This window comes from Amphiura filiformis, chromosome 10 (assembly GCF_039555335.1).
Source record: "Amphiura filiformis chromosome 10, Afil_fr2py, whole genome shotgun sequence".
Classification (NCBI taxonomy): Eukaryota; Metazoa; Echinodermata; class Ophiuroidea; order Amphilepidida; family Amphiuridae; genus Amphiura; species Amphiura filiformis.
Genome location: NC_092637.1, coordinates 9,846,979 through 9,858,751, shown reverse-complemented (window position 1 = coordinate 9,858,751; position 11,773 = coordinate 9,846,979). Strand labels below are relative to the sequence as shown.

General features: G+C 36.1%; 1 protein-coding gene across 1 annotated transcript; it reads left to right on the top strand.

The window, feature by feature from the left end:
• Positions 1–10,407: 10,407 nt before the first annotated feature.
• On the top strand, positions 10,408–11,427 carry LOC140161643 (craniofacial development protein 2-like). Its single transcript, XM_072184942.1, has one exon. The coding sequence runs from the start codon at positions 10,408–10,410 to the stop codon at positions 11,425–11,427; it is 1,020 nt and encodes a 339-aa protein (XP_072041043.1).
• The last annotated feature ends 346 nt before the right edge of the window (positions 11,428–11,773 follow it).

Below are 11,773 nucleotides of genomic sequence, written 5' to 3'. Positions count from 1 at the left end.
TCATCTGTTGACGTAATGAAAAAAAACTGTTTTTAGGGGGAAGTGTTTATAGCTTTCGTTCGATATAAAAAAAATCTGATTGGATAAAAGGAACACTTGAGGTTTTGACAAAAACCAATCACAGATGCCTATTTTCCACTAGATCTCACACAGCTCTTATGATGCTATGCACTCAACCGTGTAGTATAAACTCAGACTGCGTAGAGGCTTGACTCGCTGTGCTTGGAAATATCTGTGTACTCGGGTTCATCGAGGTGGAATCTGTGCGTAGATGCATTTATAAGAAAACCGTTTTGAAGCCAAACCTTTTCATATGTATCTTCTAAATACGCACAATTTCGCGGCTTTACCTGACACGTATTATGGTGTACGTCAATGTCATTCTGTACGAAGGAAGTTGCCATTTAAGAACCTGTGATAATTTTGAAATGGCTGCAATGAAAATTCAAACCACTAAATAATTCCACTAGAGTCAGAACTTTCTCATAAATATCTGTAGTACATTGATATACATGAGAGCCTGGGGAATGAGCTAATTTGTCCTTGTACTATAAATAAACCACATTCTTCACATAACCATATAAACATGTACGCCTATATACATACCCAGAACCACATGGCAATGACAAAAAATTTTGTTAGAAAAACAACTTTATTTTATCCCATGTCCTAACCCTAAACCAAACACCTGGGGCCATAACGCTAACCCCAATTCTAACCCTAATCCTAACCTAACCCTAACTCTAATCCTAACCCTAATCATAATCTACCCTTAACATAAATAACCGTAATCCTAACTTTGTTCCTATCCTACCCTACCCCTAATCCTAACCCTAATCATATGTGACCGTCCACGGCGAATGAGCCGTAAATTCCTCCCCCGGTCAATTTTGTTTTATTTCGTGTTTAAAAAATAAACATCATAAACTTAAAAATGGTATATCATTTGACTTCAAACGATATCCAGAAGCGGAGTTATGGTTAGTTAAACTTTGCTCCTTCAACAAAATTATAGTTTTTTCGTTTCTATGTGTGTCTCTTTTTCCACATTGCCGGCAATAAATATCAAACAGTCATAACTGGCGGTCATTTCAAATCATCCCCAAGTCAACGAGGTTTAAGAAGGTTCTCTCATTGTTAATTGTTGGTTATGCATACCTATACAAATAACCCACCACTTGAAAAGGATTTAGCAAAAGCAAACAAAGACCAGAGCTATTAAAAGTTCTATAGCCATCTAAGGTAGAAGCTTATTACCCACTTCAATAATAGGATTATTGATTGGTGTTGTGACTATCCAAATAAGACAGATGTCGCGCCAGCTTAAGTGACCGATGAATACGACCTTCGTACACATTTTACACCATAACTTAGAATACAATTTAGGGAATTTACGGCTCGTTTGTGCTGCCGGGTCACATATAGCATAACCCTAGGGGGGACAATGGGTTAATGATGGATAATGAATCCTACATTCAAATTCATGTTTGCAACACATTTTGGGTTTTTTTAAAGTGTTTAAAAAAAGTGGACTTAATTTTGTCCAGAATGAAAGTGCACAGTGTTAATGGTTGTTTTTAAATTTTAATAGCGACCTTTCGAGAAATCCAATTGCAGATATCAGCAACAGCTTTCTACGAGAGGTGCCAAAACTTGAAAAATTGTAAGTATCATCATCAACAACAACAACAATATAATAATAATAATAATAATAATGGTGTATCACAATGATTGGTACCATTCAGCTTTGTCGTCTAATAAAATGCCCGCTTCTTCTAAATTCAAATTAGATCCTCTTGCCATGACTACAGTTTATAGTTGTATGACTTATTGTAACATAAATCTACAAATAAAGTGGATATTTTACTGCATTTTAATGTGGCAGTCTTGGCAATTCCCACTGGATATCGATGGGTACTAATTATTATTATCATTAGTAGTAGTAGTAGTAGTAGTAGTAGTAGTAGTAGTAGTAGTAGTAGTAGTAGTAGTAGTAGTAGTAGTAGTAGTAGTAGTAGTAGTAGTAGTAGTAGCAGTAGCAATAGCAGCAGTAGTAGTAGTAGTACATCCTTTTGTTTGAGTAACCAATTTGACTTCAGCTTCTATCACTTTGTTATCCATAGATTCCTTTATAATGTCTCGTTGTCATTCATCAAAAAAGGCAGTTTTAATGAAACGAAGAATCTGAAAACATTGTAAGTAAAATAATATAAAGAATGAATTATTTGTAATTTTAAGTTTTTATTGAGCTGATATCTCAACATGATGAAATGTCCTATTCGTGTGACATGCTAGACAAATTATCGACCATTTCATATTAATATCATTGTAAACGGGCCCTAGAAGGAAACTGCATCCACTCCAAAATCAGAACCAGAAAAGGGTAAAAATATATAAAAGAAAATATCCAAAATATGTCTCACCTTGTGAAACTTATAAAAACGAACCGAGGCCGGTGATTTCCATACGACGACTAAACACTCTGAGTGAGTTACAATAGGCCCAGCAGGGCTAGAAAGATCGATGAAACGCTAAAGCCCTAATGCCATTCCTTACCTCTAGAGCTCAGTGTTACAAAATTCCCACTCATAACGATAATTAACTTGTTTCTTTCCAATTTAGGACAAGCTAAAAACCGGTGCTGGAACGCATACAGCTTAGCAAGACGTGTTTTACCAGTTGTATGCAGGCTGTTAAGCAAATACACGTTTCTGGAATCCGTTTCCGGCTCCTTCATCAGTTGCATTGTAAAGGTTCTCTTATGACCCATTTCATATTAATTATCATTTTAATAATGTTATTGTACACTTTAGGGTTCTTGTACCTGAAACAAAACAAGTAGATGTTGAAAGCGGAGCACTAAAAGGAGTTGAACATTTGTCAGAAGTGTAAGATTAACATTTCATTATTACAATAATCTACATAAAATCGTATTGAAATAAAGTGTTTTAACTAAGAAATCATTTTAGATTCAAGGTGGACTCAACGTATATTATTTGACCAAATAATGCCATATTTTGACATCATTCTGCTCAAACAAAAATTAAATGTCACAACTGTACACATTGATTGTTTCCAAACAGATACGTCAGCGATCATAGATTTTGCTGTTACTTCAAGCATTTAGACTCATGCGTCGTATTAACGAAGCAACCGGTTTTATTCCAATGTGGAAGTCTGATGCAGAACAATATTATACGAGTTGTCGTCTGGCTACTCGGACTTGGTTCCGTGTTTGGCAATCTTATTGTGATAATATGGAGGCTTAAGGAAAAAACAAGTAATGACATTCAACTTGTTCAGGGAATTTTCATCGGTAATTTGGCAATCTCTGATCTCATCATGGGTATTTACATGCTATTTTTAGCCATAGCAGATGCTTATTACGGGGACGATTTTTACCAATTTTCTGACCATTGGCGTTTAAGCGTACCATGCAGAATTGCTAGTTTCCTTACTCTCCTCTCGAATGAAACTTCTCTTTTCTTGTTAGTTTTCATAACGCTAGACAGATTTTTGTGTCTGGTTTTCCCATTTAGTACAAACCATTTTAAAAGATCGTCTGCAAAATTCGTTGTAGTTGTTGTATGGTGTATGACTATACTATTGAGTTTGTTTGCTTCTATTTTTGCTGATCCTGATTCTGACTTCTATGCACTCTCAGACGTTTGTATTGGTCTCCCTTTGATAACAATACCAGCAAACTACGAAAATCAATTTAATCATATTGGAAATGGTATCAAGGACTATATGTTTAAGGTACCCACGCCTTCGGGTTTTAAGACCTCGTGGTATTTTTCTATAGTTACCTTTCTTGGAATCAACTTTTTTCTGACGGTTCTGATATTTATTATGTACATCATAATGTTTTTCTCCGTACGAAAATCTCGACGAGCTGCTCAGGAAACACCAAACGTTAAGGAAGAAGTGCGCATGGCACTACGAATGTCTGCAGTCACTCTCATCAATTGCTTGTGCTGGTTACCAGTGATATTTTTGGGCATATTCTCGCAAAGCGGGTATATTTCAGTTCCCATTGATGCATATATCTGGTCTGTGGTTTTTGTGTTACCTATTAATGCGTCACTCAACCCGTTTCTGTATACCGTTGCTGTTCTGATGAGGGATTAGATTGTGGGAGCAATTAATTGTCTTCTGATTCAATATCAAAACGAATCTGTTGGGTATTCCCCCCTCCTGAGAAAAAAAATGCACATGGGGTGGAAATAACACCCTTTATTACCTTGTGACCATATACCCCATAATGCTAGGTCATGCACCCCCGACCCGCCTTAAGTAGTATAGATGATATAAATAAGAAAATAAAAAAGAAAGTAGTGTAGAAGTAAATTCGTGTGCATTGTCAACATATGTAATGCGATAAAGCAAAATCAGTCGGAACTCGGACATATTAAATTTTCCGTTTCTTATAGGATAGTAAAAAGCATTTACAAAGCTGCATTTTGCAGACAACCCCATTGAAATTGAACAACCAGTTCCAAAGATATGAGCAACTAAAGAGTTTCCAAAACAAAAGAAAACAAAAGGAAGTACTTCCTTTGTTTGGCTATATCTCAAAATCAATATTTCCGAGTTCCGACTGATTTTGCTTGATCGCATCACATATATCAATTAACTATATTTATATCTATATCTACCAACTTTATTACTTTTAATGATGGTAACTGATTTTCCGTAACACACTTATATTCTGTTGGAACCACAATAAATCTGAAACAAAATAAGTTTTGGCTTTATGATCTTTACAAACTCTGCAAATTATAGCAGTTGAGTCATATATATGTGACGAATACATTTTGCTGATGTACGTACTAGGCATTAGTGTCCCATTTATACCATCTCCCCCATGTGATCAGTTTGGCTGAATCAGGAAATTCACAAAGTCAGCCACATGTATCCACTACATCCTCTACATACTGTGGGAGCTAACCTTCTTTCCGGTTGGTATAATTTCAAAGGAAAGAAAGCAGAAAGCATGACATAATGGGTGTCATATTGGAGTTGCTGCAGTTGCAAAGAAAAGACGGGTACATGAACAGAACTTGCTGGATGAACTCAGGAGAATGTCTTTTGGTACTTTCTACCTTTTTAGGCTTGTGCTCCTCCTTGGAGGACAAGTGGGTTGTCAGAATGATAGGTCATATGAGCATTTATAGGGTAATAAACGTGCATCCCTTGTTGGGAGTGAAATTGTGCAAAATAATGCACGCGTACTGAGATGTTGATGCGTCTAAGGGGGGGGGGGTGTATTAGACGCATTACGAGAAAAAAATGTTGCTGTTTTTAAAACAAAATAATCACTACAAATGTTGGAAAATAAAACCAAATAATAAACATCAACCCGCCCGAAAACTATCTTTCCTTTTTGATCGGCTGTCATTATTGGTAAATCGATCAATGACAACCACTAAGAGTTCTTTTGTTATTTTTCTTGCAACTGTATGGTAACTTTGTATTTTAGTATTAGATCCTGGCCCCTTTGAAAGATTTAAGACACGTTCCTTGACTTATGTGTCTTAACGATGTTTAATATAGACATTTTTGTTTGCAGAATTGCAAGTAACGTATATTGACCTTAACATTCACTTCAGGTTTAATCATAAATTCTGTACAAATAAATGGATTATGTTTTCAATAATTAACGTGATTCAAGCTTACGGTGCTGCACAACCGCCAGATGAGGAGAATTAGAAGATGTTTATACCGTTGAACATGATGTGATGCAACAACCGGCTCGAGATGTATTTTTCGTTAAGTCAAAAGATTTGTATGAGCTCAAACCAATACTGGGTGTCCATGAAAAACTGTATCGTCGGAAACTGTTTTCGTGGAACGGATTGAAGATGATAAAAATGCTTATATTTCAAGAATGGAGCGGTCAATTGTCATAATTCGAAAAAGTATACGATTCGCTCACCTGGAACGTTTTCACTCGTTCGACTAGCGTCTTCAGCAGATGGTGATGCTGTGATGATATCTACAATCGGGATATCTTTCACTGATGACGTCATATGATTGACAGAATGACGTCACAGGATGTTACGATGTAGTGCCGCTTTCCAGGGCATCAGCAGTTCCGTCATCAGTGAGGGATATCCCGTTTGCAGTTCCGTCATCTGCTGATCATTTTACCACTACATGGTGTATCAAAATGATTGGTACTGACGACTTCTCATTTTTGCAGATTTTTTTTTACTATTTTTACACCAGTTTGGGGTAATTGTTTTAATATTTGAAATTATAGTAGTTTTATCTTTTCTAAGAATTTTAGATCATTACGATAGCACATTCCGTTCAGAAGTTACATGATTCTAAAGGAAAGTAGGTATTTTTACACTGTTCATCACAACACTGGATCAGTAGCGCACCATTTTCAAAGCTCTATATTACTACAAATACCTTTTACATGTTTTAAGTGAGAATGGTATGTTGACATTTTGGAAATATTTTATTTTTTACTTGCCTATTTCTTCATTCATAATGCATATAAATGTTCTAATAAATATTTATTGGTTGAGAGTAATGCCTTTTAGGACGGTAATTTAAATTGTAGTATAAGATGCATTGAGATTACTAAGTAGATGGTATGGCAGAACGATTATAGACTGTAGACAGTGTTAGGTTAGAACTGGTAAGAGTTATTGGAATGGCTCCACAGTATTCCACACTTCAGTGTGGTTCCATCGTAAAGAATTATTGGTTGACATGAAGCTATGGAGAAGTACAGAGAAGATGTAGAAGACAGTTTCCGAGAGTAAGGATTATCCCATGCAAACATGCTATAACTTACAATGTTTCAAAATGTGATATGGGCAGTTACAGAATGGATCCATCCCAGGTGTTAAGTTCATTCAAGTTGGGGCTTCACCTCACACTACCATTGCCGTAAGGCGGAGACTTCAGAACTATCTTTCTAATAGTACATGTAAAGCAATTTTATGCTATGTAGACTGAAATGAGATTTTGATTGAGAGCATTTATGCAATAAATAGTTCAAGCAGTGAATCTATTCATCTTTTGCGCAAGTAAAACTATGATTACGACGATCTTCGTTAAATGACAATAGCTTCCAGATGCATCAACCTATTATCTTCAGGTTATTAGATCAATAAGTTAACATATGCCTCTTTCTATTTATAGTACAAAAACTATATTAATTAGCAATTTTATATTTTTGATATATTTTTGAAAATGTCACATATCCCGGTACCAACCATTTTGATACACTCTGCACGTATGAATATTCACTCGTATATTATACTGTATTCCTTAACCTATCGACTATTTAGTTTTGGTTTGTTTAGACACTAAAATGCCCATAGATAAAAGTTTCCGGTGGTACAGTTCTTTCAGGGACACCCTGTACACGGTTGTTTGATGTATATAGAATTGGCTTCATTATTAACTAAATGCAAATTATAGATGGCGCTATTTATCATAAATCAAATTTCTTTATTTGCAAGGGTTAGGTGATTAATACTGCCATTAAAACAGCTGGAATAGGTGAAACGAGCAACAAGGAAATTTTATAAACATATTTTATCAAACAATAAAAGAAATTATTTGTATTAAAAGCTTGAAAGGGTAATTCCAGTAACTAAATAGCGCCACCAATTGTGTCAGTAATAGATCCATTTTATATCCGAAAAAGCTTTAAAAATACTATAAAAGTGAATAATTTTGTAAAAGAGGGGAAATTAAAGTTGAGAATGACTCAAAAGCGTCTGTATACAATAACATGATATCACTTTTAGCTGTTTAAGCCTAAAATTTCGTTGTATGTGACGTTTTGTTTGAAAAACTAATAAATGATCCCATCAAACAACCGTGTGTACTTGAAGGGTATTTTGATACATATAATTTTCTTGCCCAAGAAGATAATTAAATGACCCCATTTAGTTAGCGGTAAATGACTGATCATCAATTGTTTTGAGGGTATTGTGAAAAATTCCCTCTGCATTGTATTTTCTTCTTTTAAGATTGAAAACCACATGTAATTTCTAATTTATTACCGCTAGCGACCAATCACACTAGCGTGTAATCATATGATTACAACTCTGTCATTGTAAAGCGTGCTTATATTTGACGTCACGAGACGCGGTCATGATACTTTTTTCAATAAACTGCAATTGCGTCCTTGTACGAGTATTTAATATTATTCTCATGATTGGATTAAACATATCGCGTCTATGCATGAGGTTATGAATCATGACTAAATTCGTTTCAGTATAATTCAATGTCACAATAATTTATTGATGAAGTGGTGATTTTGATTCTATGCTCACTAATAGTTTTGTGTTCAAATAATAAGAAGATTTTCAAGTCATTTATATTTTAAATTTGGTTTAAAAATACCACGTGTATAGAGGGTTAAGCTTGAAACGTTGCAGAGGAAAATTGTCCTCACGAAAGCGCGTACAAGTCTAAATACACTATTAAACAATCTTCCTAAAACAGATCACTCTTAGACTTGTTTCAAGTCCTTTGGCGTCCATAGTTAGTGAATGTAAAATTCATGGAAGCTTTGCCACAAAAATATCTGTTTCAAAAGTTATTCTTTAGAAATAATTATTTAGCATCATAACTTTGTAAAATTTATTTGACATTTGAATTGTTGAGGCCAGATAGTGGACTTTCTTATCTTACTTTACTCCAGGCATACTGTGCACTGCAGGGGTAGTGTTTGAGCAAAATGACCACCACGCCCACCCCACAAGACACAATTCCTCCCTAGCTCATGTTCTGACCTGACTAAAAATTTTAGAGAGGCCCACTTCTACCACTGATTATACATGGATCCAATGAAGAGCATGAATAGAGAAAAAGTAAGGAGGAAGCCTTGATCAAGGCTAGATCACTCTATACTTTTCATTTATATGTAATTACTGTAGTTATTGGAAGCAAACACAAATGTTCCCATTTCCGAGGATCATGTAATCAAACACTCAACATGAATGTAGGTTTTCTTTATATTTATACAGGCAATATTCTTGGTGAAACATTATATGTTCATAGCCGATCCTTGCAATAAACAGGGTTCAAAAGTAATAACCCCCCCCTAAAAATACTAAACATTTCTTTGCATAACTTGACATACATTTGTTTGATTTGAAAAATTTAAAAACCTGTGAATAGAGGAATCTGTTTGCTACCCTCCCAATTTTCTTCTTTTTGAAAATCATTTTTTGTTGGTCAAAAATTATCACATTTTCCAAAAATGATGCTTTCAGAAAAAGTTGCACTTTTCAACATCCCATACATGTTATGTACAAAAACGTTCTCGATATCAACGTGATCAATGTAAATTGTTAGTTAATTTGTTTTAAATTTTATGTATCGATTACTCAGTCACCCATGCAATCATCTTTCAGTATAAAACAATGATTCATTTACCTGAATTTTGACATGAATGGGGGTTTCAGTCGGTGTTTCAAAAATGTTAAAATCACTATAGGAGTAGAAATAAGATTTGCAGTGTGATGTTTATTTCTTTCGTTGGCTAGAAGAGATGAGAAATTTACTCGCAAATTGTAGACTGAAACAGTTGCCAAGATCTATAGCAACGGCTCTCTTGAATAAAGGCGTACACGACAAAGAAGAAATGGCCAACAAAGATTGGAGGTTGGAAGTCAGCATTCAACCAATTGACTGAATGAATCCAATCTCTTGTGGACACATCATGAGTGTTACACCTTTATCCAAGAAAGCCATCATTTTAAATCAAAATACAAGATGTTTCAACTGACCCAATACAGGTAAATGTTCACCCTTTTGGTCAAATTTATGCGCGGAGAGCTCATTTCTCCTTCCTAGTGATTTTATCATTTTGAAACAACTGCTGATTAAAAACTTCAAAGAAAATGTTATTTTACGCCGAAATTAAGTTCAACAAATCTTTGTTTTAGAATAGACTGGTAGTAGAATAGACTATATGATGCGCCAACTTCAACCTCCTGCTTTGCTCCTATTCCTTCTCCCTTTTTCCTACTGCACGCCCTTAACCTCCTTCTGCATGCTTCCTTCCCTCTTTGCTTGCTTTGCTATTTCTTACTATAGGATAATGGTTGTAGGTACAGGTGGCATTACCATCAGCCCACCTGTCCCTAATCGCCTCTCTGTTGTTACCCAACCCCACGTTCTCGAAGATTGCATGTCAATCGCGTATCACCTGTTACGGCTCAGAACTTTTTCTGAGTTAACAGACGGGGCTCTGGGGGCAGTGGACTGTAGCCTGATAGGTTATTGGAGTAGCCTAGATGACTGCAGGACACTGCTTTGTCTGCATCCATCGTGAGACTAAGGGTGAGGTAACCCGGACTTCAACCTCTACTGACAACTCGCCCAGCCAGCGCGTCAGTATATGGCTAAAACCCTTTAAGAATCAATATGGAAGTGAAAGTAAAAAGAGGCCGTAATGCCCGAGGCCAATACGGGCGCAACCACCAGAGAAAAGATGGTTGCAGATTGCCCAGTCATGACTCGGAAGCCAACACTTCGTATGACGTTTTGCAGCCAAAGCTGAAAGGACGCTGCAAGATTGATGAGAGCCATATGAGTGGACAAAGAAGTATTAATATATGTACATATAATACCAGAACTTTAAGGACCGAAGAATCTCTGGAATCACTTATAGATGAACTGAGAGATCTCAAGTGGGACATTATAGGACTGTCAGAGACAAAGCGTGCTGGAGAGGGCATTGAAGAATTGAAAGGAGGAGTATGGCTTTATAATCATGGGAAAACTGAGGACAACAGGAATGCGAAAGGAATTGGATTCATGATCCATCCAAAATTCAAAGACTATATCAGAGAAATAAAATACTACTCAAATAGAGTTGTTTCACTTGATGTACAACTGACAGCAAACAATCACCTATGTGTAGTGCAAGTGTATGCACCTACCAGCGAATATGAGGATGAAGCAGTAGAAGAAATGTATGAGGATGTGAGTAAGGCGATGGAAGAAAGTAGAGCAACCTACACCATAGTAATGGGAGATTTCAACGCCAAGATAGGTAGACGTCAATCCGGAGAGGAATCAATCATGGGAAGGTATGGAATTGGCGAAAGAAACAGAAGAGGAGAGATGCTACTTGAATATGCTACACAACAAAACCTGGTTATTGCCAACACTTTCTTCAAAAAGAAAGAAAACAGATACTGGACATGGGAAAGCCCAGGAGGAAAGATCAGGAATCAGATTGATTTTGTACTAAGTAGCCAGAGAGGCATACTACAGAATTGTGAAGTGATCACGAATGTGGACATTGGCAGCGATCACAGGATGATTAGAGCTAAGATACTACTGAACAAGAAACTGGCAAGACTCAAATTCATCAAGAATTCTAAAAAGAGCAAACTAAATATAATGCGGCTGAAAGAAAGGAGGAAGAATTTCAACTAACACTCAAGAATCGATTCACAGCACTGGATATGGAAGATATGGATATTGACTCGAGATCTACACTTATATCCAGCATAGTGACAGAGGCTGCTGAAGAGATAGCACCACAAGAAAGAACAAAGAAACAAAAAACCAAAGAAGATATTGAGATTGAGGAGCTAGATATTAAAAGAAAGATACTCAGAGAAATCATAGACAAAACTACTACTCAGAAAGTAGAGTACAAGGAAACTGTGAAGGAAGTTAGAAAGAAGAGACGTCAGAGAAGTAGAAGAAAACGAAGAGAACAAATTGAGTCCATCCTAGAAAGTGGTAAAGGACCAAAACAGATCTCCAAAATGAACAG